Source organism: Pelophylax lessonae (genome assembly GCF_965119305.1).
Source record: "Pelophylax lessonae genome assembly, chromosome: 1".
NCBI lineage: Eukaryota > Metazoa > Chordata > Amphibia > Anura > Ranidae > Pelophylax > Pelophylax lessonae.
The window spans coordinates 10,624,899-10,642,310 of record NC_138768.1 but is presented as its reverse complement, the minus strand read 5'-3'; the positions used below and the strand labels follow the sequence as shown (position 1 = coordinate 10,642,310).

At 45.5% G+C, this 17,412-nt stretch overlaps 1 protein-coding gene across 4 annotated transcripts; it reads left to right on the top strand.

The window, feature by feature from the left end:
- The first annotated feature begins 6,431 nt into the window (after window positions 1–6,431).
- On the top strand, window positions 6,432–17,004 carry LOC309563416 (uncharacterized protein). Of its 4 annotated transcripts, none has more exons than XM_082267812.1 (4): window positions 6,432–6,628; window positions 6,714–6,781; window positions 7,082–7,161; window positions 15,626–17,004. In XM_082267812.1, exons 1-4 carry the CDS (start codon window positions 6,494–6,496, stop codon window positions 16,618–16,620), a joined length of 1,278 nt encoding a protein of 425 aa, XP_082123938.1. In that variant the 5' UTR covers window positions 6,432–6,493; the 3' UTR covers window positions 16,621–17,004. The 4 variants fall into 4 exon arrangements, with proteins under 4 accessions (XP_082123938.1, XP_082123937.1, XP_082123936.1 ...); XM_082267811.1 differs by having other exon boundaries at window positions 6,714–6,788; window positions 7,071–7,161; XM_082267810.1 differs by having other exon boundaries at window positions 6,714–6,926; window positions 7,026–7,161.
- The last annotated feature ends 408 nt before the right edge of the window (window positions 17,005–17,412 follow it).

The following is a 17,412-nucleotide window of genomic DNA, read 5'->3' as shown; positions in this document are numbered from 1 at the left end:
TTCCAGGAAGGGGACGCTTGCCCTTTTTTCTGTGATTTGTCACAGAAGCTGATCAGCGGGTGCCTGCCAATGGATGTCTTTCGGCACCCACCGATTGTCGGGAAGACACACAGAACGATGAATGAAATGTTGATAAGGTGTGAAAATGCTCCGTGCTCCAAACTGTGCCAGCTGTAGTGTAGCCACGCCCTCTTCCACCTCTTACACCCGTGATGGTGAGGGCGCCCCCTTAGTAGTGCTTCCCCACTCACCAGATCCTCCTCGCTCACTCCTGCAAGTATGCTGCGCTTTCATTTGCAATCATTTTTATTAAGTTTTCAAAAACAAGGTGACAATCATCAACAGTTCAAATGAAACAAATTGAAGAACATAAAAACTTGTCATAATGAACACAGGCAACAATGGCTTCCCCCTAGACTCGGCTTCCTCCTCAGACCGCTGTTCCAGCAGGAGCTCTGCCTCTTCATACACACTCAGGGAGGAGAGAAAGGGGAAGGATATACAGGACATACACACACAGCACAAGGCCGGTGTTCCGTGAAAAAACCATACCCGTGAAAATTCCCTACCCTCGTCACTTCCGGTGCACCAACGTCGCACCTACGTCATGGAACAGCTTAGGAGCTTTCTAGTGCGCATGCCTGGAGGGTAGGGAATTGTCACTGTAGTGTGTTCTAACGTTACACCGCCTCAGCTGTTGCGGCGGTTACATTATAACATCGCGGCTGCAACATGAATCATCTCCGCTCCTAACCCTGACACTTCCCTGATCTTGGCTACTAACTGTAAAAGCGGCGGAGGGTTAGAACACAATACCGTGACAATTCCCTACCCTCCAAGCATGCGCAATGCTAAGCTCCTCCAGCTGTTCAATGACGTATCCTGAGCTGTGAGCATGCGCACTGCTACGCTGCTCAGCTGTTCCATTACGTTTCTGCCAGGAAGTGACGTGGGTATGGAATTTTCATTAGGTATGGTTTTCTAGCGTTACACCGGTGTTCCGTGAAAAAAACATACCCGTAAAAAATCCATACCCTCATCACTTCCGGTGCACCTATGTCAGCACCTAAGTCATTGAACAGCTGAGGGCCTGATAAGTGCGCATGCTCGGAGGGTATGGAGTTATCACGGTAGTGTGTGTAACGTTACACTTGCAACGGTTACATTAAAACAGCTGGGCTGCAACATGAGTCATCTCCGCTCCTATCCCTGTCACTTCCCTGATCTCGGCTAATAAATATAAAAGCAGATCACGGAGCCGAGATCTCCGTCATTTAGATTTCATACACCCGCCGCTTTTACATTTACTAGCCGAGATCAGGGAAGTGACAGGGATAGGAGCGGAGATGACTCATGTTGCAGCCCAGCTGTTTTAATGTACCCGCCGCAAGTGTAACGTTACACACACTACCGTGAAAAATCCATACACTCCGTGCATGCGCACTTGTAAGCTCCTCAGCTGTTCAATGACGTATCCGGGGCTGTGAGCATGCGCACTGCTACGCTGCTCAGCTGTTCCTGAAAGGAAGTGACGTGGGTATGGATTTCTCACGGGGTATGGTTTTCTAACGTTACACCGGTGTTCCATGAGAATTACCTACCCGTGAGAAAAACCTACCCTCGTCACTTCCGGTTGCACGGCACTGTATGTAATGCGGCGTTTACATTAAAACAGCTGTGCTGCAATACGAGTCATCTCCACTCCTATCCCTGTCACTTCCCTCATCTCGGCTAGTAAATATAAAAGCGGCGGCGGGTGTATGAGAAAATAAATCACGGAGCCGAGACCCGCTTTTATATTTACTAGCCAAGATCAGGGCAGTGATAGGGACAGGAGCGGAGATGACTTATATTGTAGCACAGCTGTTTTAATGTAAGCGTGGCGTGGGTAGGTTTTTTTCACGCACACCGTGATAATTTCCTACTAGTGCGCATGCGCACTAGTCAGGTCCTCAGCTTTTCCATTAGGTATCCGGGGCAGTGAGCATGCGCACTAGTCAGGTCCTCAGCTTTTCCATTAGGTATCCGGGGCAGTGAGCATGCGCACTGCTGCGCTGCTCAGCTGTTCCTGCCCGGAAGTGACAAGAGTAGGTTTTTCTCACGGGGTAGGTAATTCTCACGTTACACCGGGTGTTCCGTGAAAAAAACCATACCCGTGAGAAAACCATACCCTCGTCACTTCCGGAGGGTATGGATTTCTCACGGCAGTGTGTTTAACGTTATACTTGCCGCCGTTACATTAAAACAGCTCCTCTGCACTATGAGTGATCTCCGCTCCTCTCCCTGTCACTTCCCTGATCTGGGGTAATAAATATAAAAGCGGATCACGGGGCCGACATTTACATCTCATACACCCGCCGCCGCTTTCATATTTATTAGCCCACATCAGGAAAGTTACAAGGATAGGAGCGGAGATGCCTCATAGTGCAGCCGCGCTGTTTTATGTAACCGCCGCAAGTTTAACATTACTTTCACTACCGTAATTATTTCATACCTTCTGAGCATGCGCACTTGTCATCTTCTCTGCTCTTCCATGATGTTTCCGGCTCTCTGAGCATGCGCACTCCTTCGCTGCTCAGCTGTTTCTCACAGGAAGTGACGAGGGTATGGTTTCTTCACGGGGTATGGTTTTTTAACGTTACATCGGGTTTACACTACCAGATGTTTCTCAGGGCTGCAGTTCCTCTGAGCTCCACAAGGTGGTGATCTCACTTCTACCCAGACAGGAAGTCTCTATGGAATACAGACAGGAAAAGATGTTAGGTACAGACAGGAAGTGATGTCAGGCACACAGGAAGTTCCGGGTGAGAGGTGAGTCGGGAGGAAGTAGAGAGGAGACATTGTTGGAAGTGGCAGCAGAGGAGGTAATAAGATTTTATTTTCTATTTACACCCAGTAACCCCCTCCGTCATGTCCGTCCTCTTCCTCCATAGTCACTGTGAATCTCCAGCAGATGATGATACACACATATATAGTGTGGAAACCTAGATTAACCCCTTCATGGAGATTAGTTGATGAATAATATATCTTTCTTCCAAAGCTGGCCATACATGGTTCCGTTTTATCGTTCAGCCAGCGGGATGAGTGAAAGAAACTGAACTGATTCCCCCATCCACACATTGGTGCACTACTGTATTCTGACAATGGGGGGCGCTCCTCCGCTCTCAGAATACACAGATCAGTGATGAAGCTATTGGCTGCAGCCGCTGATCGAGTGACTTTTATCCGTCAGTGACCACACATGGATGGAAATGTGACCGATCCCTGCTGAACCAGCTGAATTTCCATGTCTGGTCACCTTAAGTGACTTCCTCCCCTCCCCCACATCTCCTTCATTATGTAAGTCATGCTGAGATCATCTCCCATTGGCTGAGCAATATTCTCATTTGTCTCTGAGCTCCTTCTTCCTATTCCTCGTCCTGCCTGTTGTTTCCTTGGATTGATTTTCTGTGTAGTGACCCCGGCTTCATCTCTTGGATGCGCTCGTCTGTTGCTTGTCCTGACCTTTATCCTGATTCCTGGATCTCCTCCTCATCTCTCCTCCATATCCTCTTACACAGCTTTTCTCCACACCTGTAGTGATCCTGGGGGGGTGGAAACTGTTGGCAGCAAAATCCATCCCCACCATTAGGAGCTCTGGAGAAAATGATCTGGTATTTACACTCCGTTCCTCCGCCCATCACCTGCTCACATGAGAGCTTACTTTCACACATTCCTGACAGATTTCTGTATGGTAAAGGTCAAAGTTCACTCTTCAGCTTAGGAAAGGTAGGACGCGCCCAGGAACAATGATTTGATTTGCATTAAAGCCTCATATAGAGAATCCCTCAAATCTCCTCACTCAAATGTCCCTCTACCCCCGGAGTCTTTATGTCCTATGACATCACACTGACCTCACAGAACCTCATACCACTGTCCCCTAATCCAGAGTCTATATGTTCTATGCAAGGCTTTTTGGATGCGCTCTCAGCAAAATAGGTACAGGAACTCAACCACGACCCCCCCCCCCCCAAACTTTGTCAACTCCGAACAGTATCAAATAGTAGGTGTGGTCAAATTTAATTAACAGTGGAATGGTCTTAAAGGGGCATTAAATACCAGGAGTGCAGGGTTTGGGAGGGGTTACACACGGAGCTTAGGGGTGCGCTACATACATACATACATAGTGCAGAGTTCAGGGGTGCGTTACATACATACATACATAGTTCAGGGGTGCGCTACATACATACATAGTGCAGAGTTCAGGAGTGCACTGCATACATAGTGCAGAGTTCAGGGGTGCGCTACATACATGCATACATAGTGCAGAGTTCAGGGGTGGGCTACATACATGCATACATAGTGCAGAGTTCAGCGGTGCACTGCATACATACATAGTGCAGAGTTCAGGGGTGCGCTACATACATACATAGTGCAGAGTTCAGTGTTGCACTGCATACAGAGTGCAGAGTTCAGGGGTGGGTTACATACATACATAATGCAGAGTTCAGGGGTGCACTACATACATACATAGTGCAGAGTTCAGGGGTGCACTACATACATACATAGTGCAGAGTTCAGCGTTGCACTGCATACAGAGTGCAGAGTTCAGGGGTGGGTTACATACATACATAGTGCAGAGTTCAGGGGTGCACTACATACATACATAGTGCAGAGTTCAGGGGTGCGCTACATACATACATAGTGCAGAGTTCAGCTTTGCACTGCATACAGAGTGCAGAGTTCAGGGGTGGGCTACATACATACATAGTGCAGAGTTCAGGGGTGCGCTACATACATGCATACATAGTGCAGAGTTCAGCGGTGCACTGCATACAGAGTGCAGAGTTCAGGGGTGCGCTACACACACAGCCGGTTTCCACAGCTGCTTACCTCTGCATCCCCCATCCACATCTCACTTTCAAACCTCTTCAGCTCTGACCTCTACATGCAACCCACTTCCCCCTCCACTGCCCCCATCTTTTTCCCATCTCCTTAAAAGCTCCACCATCTTCCACATGTCTTAATTTTGTTGCTGTATTAAGCTGAAGCACCCAGACGGCTCTAGTACCTTCCCACACACTGTAGTTAGTTCCTCTTCTCTCCCTTGTGGGGAAATCATCCAGTTGGCATCTCTACTGCACCCCGAGCAGCTGCATCTCCATTGTCCCAATCATGCACTCAGTGGGTACCACTCAGGAGATCAGATCTGTGGGAGCCGTTGGGAGACAAACTGTCACTTGTAAACACAGAAGCCGGACTTCTGTGTTTATAAGTGATAGTGGTGAGCAGGAAGCAGAGGGCCTGAGCCAGAGGTGGTGGAACTGAGTTCCACCAAGTTCTAGCTGAAAAAAAGCCCTGGTTCTATGACATCACACTGACCTCACAGCTCCTCCTCCCAATGTCCCTCAATCTGTTTTTTTTTTTTCTGATGCTCTTAGGATGTGGGTGGACCCTTGGCACCCTCACTTGCAAAGTGGGTCTGTCGGTCCTGCGTTGTATGTAATGACATCAGAATTCCTGCAACAAAGTTTTACCCTGCATAGTGTGGGGGGTCCTGTGTGAGTAAATTATACCTCAGTCTGAAGTGGGGCTTTGATCAAATGAATGCCTGAATGGTGAGGTGAGGAGGATTCTGGGAATATCATTTGATTTTAATATTTGTGTTCAGATCTGGAGTTTCTGTGAAGTCTGGAGATCATATGACAATAGGATATCACAGTCTATTTCTCCATGGAGGAGTGGGAGTATTTAGAAGGACACAAGGATCTCTACAAGGACACCATGATGGACAATCAGCCGCCCCTCACATCACCGGGTAAGAGAAGACTTTATTGTTACTTAGTTATTCAGGTTGAAAAAAGACACAAACCCATCTAGTTCAACCAACAAAAGAGAAAAAAAATCATACAATCCCATATATACAATCTTATACTCACAGTTGATCCAGAGGAAGGCAAAAAACCCCAGCAAAGCTTTTTACCAATTTGCTCCATCAGGCGAAGAAATTCCTTCCTGATCCCCCGAGAGGCAATCGGATATTCCCTGGATCACCTTTACCTATAAATATTAGTACCCATTTATATTATGTACACCTAAGAATCCAGGCCATCTTTTAAAGCAAACTACTGAGCTGGCCAGAACCACCTCTGGAGGGAGTCTAGGAGTAATAGAGAGAGCAGTACGGAGGGTCCACCTAGATCCCCCATCATCTGATAAACACATAGAAACAATGTATTCAGTCAGTGTGTGTGTTTCCTACAGATGGATCCAGAAATGGGAACCCACCAGAGAGATGTCCCCGTCCTCTGTATCCCCGAGATTCCACACAGGAAGATCACACCATCCCCCACCATCATCAGGTAGATGATTGACAATTATTGGTAGTTATAATTTATACACCGCATGTCTGTTACAATGAATGTTTTATTATATCTTTTAGAGTGGAATCCTCGGGGATTATAATATTGATGTTAAAGAAGAGTATAAAGAGGAGGATGAGGAGTACGGAGTGATGGAGGAGTTTTCAAAAGGACAAAAGGCTATGATGGAGCCACCTAATACCAGGAACCCACCAGAGAGATGTCCCCGTCCTCTGTATTCCCGGGATTCCACAAAGGAAGGTCACACCATCCCTCACTGTTACAAGGTTGGTGGGACGGATCTTATAAAACACAGACTCATGGAGACAATATTAAGGCTTATATTTTACAGATGATATTTTATTGATTTAGAGTGGAGATCCAATCGATATAGAATTTGAGGTTAAATCAGAAGAAGAGTATAAAGAGGAGGATGAGAAGTATGGAGTGATGGAGGGGTTTTCAGAAGGACGCAAGGATATGATGGAGCCACCTAATACCAGGAACCCACCAGAGAGATGTCCCCGTCCTCTGTATTCCCGGGATTCCACACAGGAAGATCACACCATCCCTCACTGTTACAAGGTTGGTGGGATGGAGTATGTAGAACATGGACTTGATGATATGTGGATTTTTTTATGTGAGCTTATATTTTACAGATGATTTTTCTCTCATTTTCTTTAGGGTGAAGATCTGATAGATATAAAAGTTGAGGGTAAAGCGGAAGAGAGATATGTGAGGGATGATCAGCAGTCTATGGAGGAGGATGGAATAACGGGGACATTTATAGAGGAGGACACTCCTACAAAGATCAGCACAGGTGGGTCATTAACACTAAATACATTCCTCTACCCATACTGCTCACTGATTGGTCCAGAGTAGGGCAAGGACTGGGTGATATCAGCCTGTAATACCCTGGTCACTTTCCTGAGCTGTCCTGTATTCCTGTATTTCTCTCGGATAATTTTCCTTCTCTGTGCTGCAGACACAATTTATGTATCTAGACTGGATTTATGGAGATTCTGGGGTTCAGCTGGCAGCAAAATGTTGGTTTGCACCATTGAGTCTTCTGCCCCATACATGAGTCTGGTAAGATCTCTGACAGAACAATTCTCCCGGGGTTACTTGTTCTGTTGTCTGCTGGCTGTGTCGGGTGGAGGGATATGTCTGTATAGTCTTAGACCCAAGTCACTGAGTTCAGTCTCAGGAGATGGGAGGCAGCGGGGTGGGACCTCTGCAACTTGTCTCACGGAAACATTTAAGCTTCCACTAATTACTGAATACCAATATTCTGAGTCCAGACCATCACAATATTGCTCTGTCAGGGCTGGGATGGGGCAAATGGGGGGGGGGGGTGCAGGTGCCCCGGGCACAACAATTCCCGTGAGAGGGGCGCAGTTGGAGTGCAGTGTTCAAATACTGCAGTGCTTGTAAAAGTCAGCCTGAGGGAGGACGATCGTTGGTTATTAGTGATCACGGCTGCGGCCCAGACCAGGCCCGGCACATCAGGGAGCCAAGTGATGGAGCGATCCCTGCGCTCCTCCTGCACCCGGCCGACACTACTGGAAGACATACAGTATCTCACGAAAGTGAGTACACCCCTCACATTTTTGTAAATATTTTATTCTATCTTTTCATGTGACAACACTGAAGAAATGACACTTTGCTACAATGTAAAGTAGTGAGTGTACAGCTTGTATAACAGTGTAAATTTGCTGTCCCCTCAAAATAACTCAACACACAGCCATTAATGTCTAAACCGCTGGCAACAAAAGTGAGTACACCCCTAAGTGATAATGTCCAAATTGGGCCCAATTAGCCATTCTCCCTCCCAAGTGTCATGTGACTCGTTAGTGTTACAAGGTCTCAGGCATGAATGGGGAGCAGGTGTGTTAAATTTGGTGTCATCGCTCTCACTCTCTCATACTGGTCACTGGAAGTTCATCATGGCACCTCATGGCAAAGAACTCCCTGAGGATCTGAAAAAAAAAGAATTGTTGCTCTACATAAAGATGGCGTAGGCTATAAGAAGATTGCCAAGATCCTGAAACTGAGCTGCAGCACGGTGGCCAAGACCATACAGCGGTTAAACAGGTCAGGTTCGGAGACAGACTCAACCTCGTACGCCCGAGCTTTGGTTCTCTAAAATTAACTAAATCCATCGTATGGATGAGTTGACTGCCAACTGAAAAAAACGGAGGAGTAGACATGGGACCGGTGGATGCCACGGGTGCACTTTACCGGCACCGATGCATACCAGCAAGAGGTTCGCTTGATCTGCCGCAAGTTGTGCTCTGCCCATCCAGCGGGCTGCCTGGGTGGCTCTGCCCCGGTCATCACTGTTCCTTACTGGCTCTCTTTCTGACTGCCCCTACCTACTTTTGTTCCTTCCTGTCTCTCCCTCCCTTTTTCCTTCCCCTCGTCTTTGCTCTCTCTTCTGCTATTCTGATCCAGAAGTCACCTCTTTTGTTGAGGCTGCTCAGTCTGCATATTTCCTAGTATATCAGGTTACGTCCTTCTAAGGATGCTCAGTTGGATGCTCTTGGCTGTACTGTGTTAGTTAGTGTTAGCTATTTCCTACTCACGTTATGTCCCTACCTTGCCGAGTGCACCCACCATGCTAATAAGCGTAATTATTCTTGCACAATACCTAAATATTCGATTCCGTTTTTGCAATCATTTGGTTATCATAATGGCATATTCCTGGTTTATGATTTGTTATGCCTTACTATTTGACATTTCTGTGCCTCTATTGTGGCACCGCTGTAAACTGGTACTTTGCTCTCAATAAAGACATTAAAAAAATAAATAAAAAAAATAAAAAAAAAAACAGGACAGGTTCCCTTCAGAACAGGCCTCACCATGGTCGACCAAAGAAGTTGAGTGCACGTGCTCAGCATCCTATCCAGAGGTTGTCTTTGGGAAATAGACGTACGAGTGCTGCCAGCATTGCTGCAGAGGTTGAAGGGGTGGGGGGTCAGCCTGTCAGTGCTCAGACCATACGCCGCACACTGCATCAAATTGGTCTGCATGGCTGTCGTCCCAGAAGGAAGCTTCTTCTAAAGATGTTACACAAGAAAGCCCACAAACAGTTTGCTGAAGACAAGCAGACTAAGGACATGGATTACTGGAACCATCTCCTGTGGTCTGATGAGACCAAGATAAACGTATTTGGTTCAGATGGTGTCAAGCGTGTGTGGCAGCAACCAGGTGAGGAGTACAAAGACAAGTGTGTGTTCATGCCTACAGTCAATCATGGTGGTGGGAGTGTTATGGTCTGGGGCTGCCGGCACTGGGGAGCTACAGTTCATTGAGGGAACCATGAATGCCAACATGTACTGTGACATACTGAAGCAGAGCATGATCCCCTCCCTTCGGACACTGGGCCGCAGGGCAGTATTCCAACATGATAACGACCCCAAACACACCTCCAAGATGACCACTGCATTGCTAAAGAAGCTGAGAGTAAAGGTGATGGACTGGCCAAGCATGTCTCCAGACCTAAACCCTATTGAGCATCTGTGGGGCATCCTCAAACGAAAGGTGGAGGAGTGCAAGGTCTCTAACATCCACCAGCTCTGTGATGTCATCATGGAGGAGTGGAAGAGGACTCCAGTGGCAACCTGTGAAGCTCTGGTGAGCTCCATGCCCAAGAGGGTTAAGTCAGTGCTGGAAAATAATGGTGGCCACCAAAAATATTGACACTTTGGGCCCAATTTGGACATTGTCACTTAGGGGTGTACTCACTTTTGCTGCCAGCGGTTTAGACATTAATGGCTGTGTGTTGAGTTATTTTGAGGGGACAGCAAATTTACACTGTTATACAAGCTGTACACTCACTACTTTACATTGTAGCAAAGTGTCATTTCTTCAGTGTTGTCACATGAAAAGATAGAATAAAATATTTTCAAAAATTCGAGGGGTGTACTTACTTTTGTGAGATACTGTACATACATACTCTATCAGATGGACTGAGCTCCACCCAACACATGATTTCTAGCCCCACCTGTGATATGACATCATTGAGATGTGCCACAAATGGTTAATGTACTGCCACCGGTCACTGATGTATTAGTAATCAGTGGCTATGACCATTAACCCTTTGTGCTGCATTAGTGGCCAGTGTTAACCCCTTATTGTCGCCGCACAAAGGGGATAATTACCACTGTCACTGACCACCAATGGGGAGGAATTTCTAAATGCCGTTGACCACCAATGGAGAGAGATATCTAAATGCTGTTGACCACCAATGGGGAGGAATATCTAAATGCCGCCTACCACCAATGGGGAGGGATACCTAAATGCCGTTGACCACCAATGGGGAGGGATAGGGATATCTAAATGCCACTGCCCAGCAATGGGAGGGATATCTAAATACCGCTGACTACCAATGGGGAGGGATATCTAAATACCGCTGACCACCAATGGGGAGTGATATCTAAATGCCACTGACCACCAATGGGGAGGAATATCTAAATGCCACTGACCACCAATAGGGAGGAATATCTAAATGCCACTGACCACCAATGGGGAGGGATATCTAAATACCGCTGACCACCAATGGGGAGGGATATCTAAATGCCACTGACCACCAATGGGGAGGAATATCTAAATGCCACTGACCACCAATGGGGAGGGATATCTAAATGCCACTGACCACCAATGGGGAGGGAAAGCTAAATGCGGCTGACCACCATTGAGGAGCGATATCTAAATGCCGCTGACCACCAATGGGGAGGGATATCTAAATGCCACTGACCACCAATGGGGATGGATATCTAAATGCCACTGACCACCAATGGGGAGGGACAGTGGCCACTGACCACCAATGGGGAGGAATATCTAAATGCCACTGACCACCAATGGGGAGGGATATCTAAATGCCACTGACCACCAATGGGGAGGGATATCTAAATGCCACTGACCACCAATGGGGATGGATATCTAAATGCCACTGACCACCAATTGGGAGGGATATATAAATGCTGCTGACCTCCAATGGGGAGGGATATCTAAATGCCACTGACCACCAACGGGGAGGGAAAGCTAAATGCGGCTGACCACCATTGAGGAGCGATATCTAAATGCCGCTGACCACCAATGGGGAGGGATATCTAAATGCCACTGACCACCAATGGGGATGGATATCTAAATGCCACTGACCACCAATGGGGAGGGACAGTGGCCACTGACCACCAATGGGGAGGGACAGTGGCCACTGGCCACCAATAGGGAGGGACATTGGCCACTGGCCATCAATGGGGAGGGATATCTAAATAGCATTGCCACCCTGATCATTGCAGAGAGATTAAATTAGAATTTCAACATAAACCTAACTAACCCTAAAACTGCCCCCCCCCCCCTCCTCCCTTCCAATACCTATGCTGACTAACTTATTTTCTAGCTGCTCCAGTGCGGACATGTGATCTCCCCTGTGTGAGCCAGCAGTGTATACAAGGAAGAGGAGGGAGCTCTGGCAATGTCTGGGAAGACGATAGGTGACATCACCACTCAGGCTTTACCAGCAGTTGTCGGAGTGCTCTTTCCTCTCTGGCACTGATGCTGGGGTTATTATTGCTGCTACTGACACCAATGCTGGGGGTGATTATCTCTAACTGGTTTTGAAAATACACTGATTCTTTCATAATAAACTAGGGGGGTGTAGGGGGGCACTTTTTGCCATTTTTTCCCTTAGCACCAGATAACCTTATCCCGGCACTGCTCTATATGGTACATTACATCATTCTGATACTATATAGTTTTATTTTTTGTATCCTATACAATATGTTGTACATCACATAGTCCTGACCCCTGCACTATATACTCTATGTTGTACATTACATACTCCTGACTTCTGCACTATATACTCAGTGTTATATATTATATACTCCTGACCCCTGCACTATATACTCTATGTTGTACATTAGATACTCCTGACCCCTGCACTATATACTCTATGTTGTACATTAGATACTCCTGACCTCTGCACTATATAGGCTATGTTGTACATTACATGCTCCTGACCCCTGCATTATATATTCTATGTTGTACATTACATAGTCCTGACCCCTGCACTATAAATATTATGTTGTACATTGCATACTCCTGACCCCTGCACTATATACTCTATGTTGTACATTACATGCTCCTGACCCCTGCACTATATACTCTATGTTGTACATTACATGCTCCTGACCCCTGCACTATATAGGCTATGTTGTACATTACATGCTCCTGACCCCTGCATTATATATTCTATGTTGTACATTACATACTCCTGACCCCTGCACTATAAATATTATGTTGTACATTGCATACTCCTGACCCCTGCACTATATACTCTATGTTGTATATTACATGCTCCTGACCCCTGCATTATATACTCTATGTTGTACATTACATAGTCCTGACCCCTGCACTATAATTATTATGTTGTACATTCCATACTCCTGACCCCTGCACTATATACTCTGTTGTACATTACATACTCCTGACCCCTGCATCATATATTGTTTGTTGGAAAGAGAAGGAAGGTACTGGGCACTGCCAAAGTAATGGAGTATAAATAAATAAATGTAAGGAAATTGATAAAAGGTGTAAATATCTCTCAGGGGAGTGATGTGATAATATGATGCTAAAACTGAAGAATAAAAACGTGTCCTATAAGAAAATGTACAATAAATACATAGGTAAACAAATACACAATATCCCCCAAAAACGATCGATAAAGTGCAAACGTGATAGGGTGCGAGTAATATAAAGTGACTGAGTGCTAAAAATTCCTCAAATGAGGTAGAGAACCAGTGACTAGGTGCTAAAGAACATAGCAAATGGGAGAAATGAAGTGACGGTGCTCCTAAACGGAGAAAAGGGAGTGAAGACGTTCCCAAAAATGCCAAAAAAAAGGGAGATAGTAGATTTGACAAATCACATAAAGTGATAAAGTGAGATAAATCAAAAAATAATAATATAATAATTCACTTTTTGTTCACTTTTGTGGACAAATTTCACTTATATTATTATTTTTTTATTTATCTCACTTTATCACTTTATGTGATTTGTCAAATCTACTATCTCCCTTTTTTTTGGCATTTTTGGGAACGTCTTCACTCCCTTTTCTCCGTTTAGGAGCACCGTCACTTCATTTCTCCCATTTGCTATGTTCTTTAGCACCTAGTCACTGGTTTTCTACCTCATTTGAGGAATTTTTAGCACTCAGTCACTTTATATTACTCGCACCCTATCACGTTTGCACTTTATCGATCGTTTGTGGGGGATATTGTGTATTTGTTTACCTATGTATTTATTGTACATTTTCTTATAGGACACGTTTTTATTCTTCCGTTTTAGCATCATATTATTCACATCACTCCCCTGATATTTACACCTTTTATCAATTTCCTTACATTTATTTATTTATACTCCATTACTTTGGCAGCGCCCAATAGCTTCCTTCTCTTTCCTATTTCCCAACTGGTATATTGCCCCTTTCAGAGACATATACCTTTTTTTTTTAAGGTAGGCCTGGAAGGATTTTTGCCCTTAATGACCAGGCCATATTTTGCGATTCTAGCACTGTGTTACTTTAACTGAGAATTGCTATATAACATTATCAAACAAAAAGTAAAAATCTAACATTTTTGTAACATTTTAGGCCAATTTGTTTTCTGCTATATATTTTTGGTAAAAACAAAAACCGCAATAAGCCTATTTTGATTGGTTTGCGCAAAAGTTATCACATCTACAAACTATGGGAAAGATTTATGTCACTTTTTATTGTTTTTTTTGTCTTACTAGTAATGGCGGCGATCTGCGATTTTTTTGTTTTTGCGGGATTGTGACATTGCGGCGGACAGATCGGACCCCTAAGTGACATTTTTTACACTTTTGGGGGGACCAGTGACATTACTACAGTAATCAGTGCTTAAAATATGCACTGTTACTGTAATGATGACACTGGCAGGGAAGGGGTGGGTGATCAAGGGGTTAAATGTGAGCCTGGGGGAGTGATTCTAACTGTGGGGGGCGTGGCTTGTGAAATTACCATAGAGACCTGGGATCCTATATAGAAGGATCACAGGGGTTCTGTGATCATCCCAGGGAGAAGAACGGTCAGATGTGTTAACAACAGCCGACCGTCCTTCTCTCTGAGCGGGGAACGATCGCGGGTGTCAGACGGCAATCGGAGCCACCTGCCCCATGCATCGACTTCCCCGCTGTCGACTGGGGGCGGGAGCGCGCCACCAGCGGTGCGCGCTCGCCCCCTAGCTCCCTGCTCACGACTGACGTAGGTCTACGTCAGTTTGCCTGGGGGAGCCACACTGCCGCAGTAAATAGGCGGTGTGTGGTCGCAAGCGGTTAATGATAAATTGCGCAGCTCTTACAGAAACTAAGAAACACCTTTTTTTTTTTTTTTTTTCCAAAATGTTCTTTTTTTTTTGTTTTTTTGTTTGTTTAGCAAAAAACCCCAGTGGTGATTATATACCACCAAAAGAAAACTCTATTTGTGTGAAAAGTTTATATGGATGCAGTGACCGCACAATTGTCATTCAAAGTGTGACAGAGTTGAAAAGCTGAAAATGGCCTGGGCAGGAAGGAGGTGAAAGTGCCCGGTATTGAAGGGGTTATTTTGTAACCACAAACAGAAAGTGATAATGAGGGAGGAGTCAATAACCCAATGATTGAGGTCTTCAGGATCAGTCCAGTCTTCATCTTGGTTGTTCTCCCCCCATCCTCACTCTCTGACCTCTGGTGGGGCTCAGCCCCGCTGTTATTCATGACTAAATCATGGACTACATAAGGAAGTGCAGGACTTCTTGTGTTGGGAAGATGGTAATGAGTGATAGAGGGGGTGGGGACACTCATCCTATAATCCCCTCATCACTGTCACTCCCATAAAACAGTGGTCCTCAACTCCGGTCCTCGGGGCCCACTAACTAGGGTTTGCAAGATAACTAAATTACATCACAGGTCATCTCATTTGCTGCTCAGTGATTGCAGTATTCTAGTCTGCATCTCCCCAAGGTAATACTTAAAATCTGGCCTGTTAGTGGGGCCCGAGGACCACTCCTATAAAAGACATTTCTCGTTGTTTCCTCACTCTCTGACTAAGGTCCATGAATAAATAAATGAACTGGTAGGAGAGCAGAGGACCCATTTACTAGTTACCTTGAGAGTTTAATTGTAAGATCCGCAGAGACAAAGCTGCCTGATGTGGGCGGAGTCTTGGTTTAGGGGAACCAATCTGCTCATGTCCAGTAATAATCTTTTTATTTCTATTTTAGTAGATGGATGGGAGATGAGGAAAACTTCAGAGGATTGTCTCACTTTGTCTCCAGACTGTAAACTAGAAGATGAGGACATCACACAGTATAGTCCAGGAGAAAACCCGGCTACATCAAATATGCATCCGGCACCACACAGTGTAGATGGAGCATCGTATTCCTCTTATCCTGAGGAACCTCAGACTGTGAGGGACGGTGACGTCTTTCCAACAGATAAGAGGTTTTCCTGTCCTGAGTGCGGAAAGTGTTTCCGTTTTAAATACAAACTTAATGATCATAAAAGATCTCACACAGGAGAGAAGCCGTATTCCTGTCCTGAGTGCGGGAAATGTTTTTCACAGAAATCAATTCTTTACCAACATCAGAAATCTCACACGGGGGAGAAGCTGTATTCCTGTCCAGAGTGTGGGAAATGTTTTGCACGGAAGGCCAATCTTTACATACATCAGAGATTGCACACGGGGGAAAAACCGTATTCCTGTCGTGAGTGTGGAAAATGTTTTTCAGACAAGTCCCAGTTTTACAAACATCAGAGATCTCACATGGGGGAGAAGCTGTATTGCTGTCCTGAGTGCGGCAAATGTTTTTCAGAGAAATTCTGTCTTTACACACATCAGAGATTGCACACGGGAGAAAAGCCATATTGCTGTCTTGAGTGTGGGAAAAGTTTTTCACAGAAGTCCAGTCTTTACAGACATCAGAGATCTCACACGGGGGAGAAGCCATATACCTGTCCTGAGTGTGGGAAAAGCTTTTCACAGAAGTCTCATCTATACATACATAAGAGATCTCACACAGGGGAGAGGCCTTATTCCTGTCTCGAGTGCGGGAAATGTTTTTCATTGAAGTCCGATCTTTTAAGACATCAGAGATCTCATACGAGAGACAAGCCGTATTCTTGTCCTGAGTGTGGGAAATGTTTTTCAGTGAAGTCCAATCTTTACAGACATCAGAGATCTCACACCGGGGAGAAGCCGCATTCCTGTCCTGAATGAGGGAAATGTTTTACACAAAAGTGCAGTCCTTACAGGCATCAGAGATCTCACACGGGGGAGAAGCCATATACTTGTCCTGAGTGAGGGAATTGTTCCTCACTGAAGTCCTGTCTTCCTGTACATCAGGGATCCCACACAACCCTCGAGGTGTATGAGTGCCTTGAGTGTGGGAAATGTCTTCTATATGAATGTTGCTGGACATGTGGGGAAGAAGCACACCTCAGATATACTCCATGGCTGATCTTCATCATGTAAGAAACACTTCATAAGGAGATCAGAGATCACCAAAGACATGGATGAAGTGTTGTACCGTGTTGGCCATTGATGGCAGTAGAAAAATAAAAATGGAGTCCTTACCTTTCATTGGCTGAGTACATTTTGTGGTGTAAGTCTTTGTAACCATTTAAAGGTCTATTTTTATTTTTTTTTTTTTGGACAAATATTACAAGCATTAATCCGGCAATTGTGAATTTATATATTCAGCGATCAATTCTCCTAAAATATTATTTACACAAATAACCCCCAGCAGCTGGATCAACTTATACCCATGTAAAAGTAAGATAAAACAGAAATATATATTCCCAGCACTATGATCCTCTAATGATAAATTATCGAATAGCCGGTTGCCGACCGCTTACCGCATATTTACTGCGGCAGGGTGGCTCTCCCAGGCAAACTGACGTAGGGCTACATCGGTCGCGGACCTGCAGTTAGGGGGGCGAGCGCGTGCCGCCTCCGGCGCGCTCCCGCCCCCGCTTGTCAGCGGAGAAGCCAATGCAGCAGGCAGGTGGC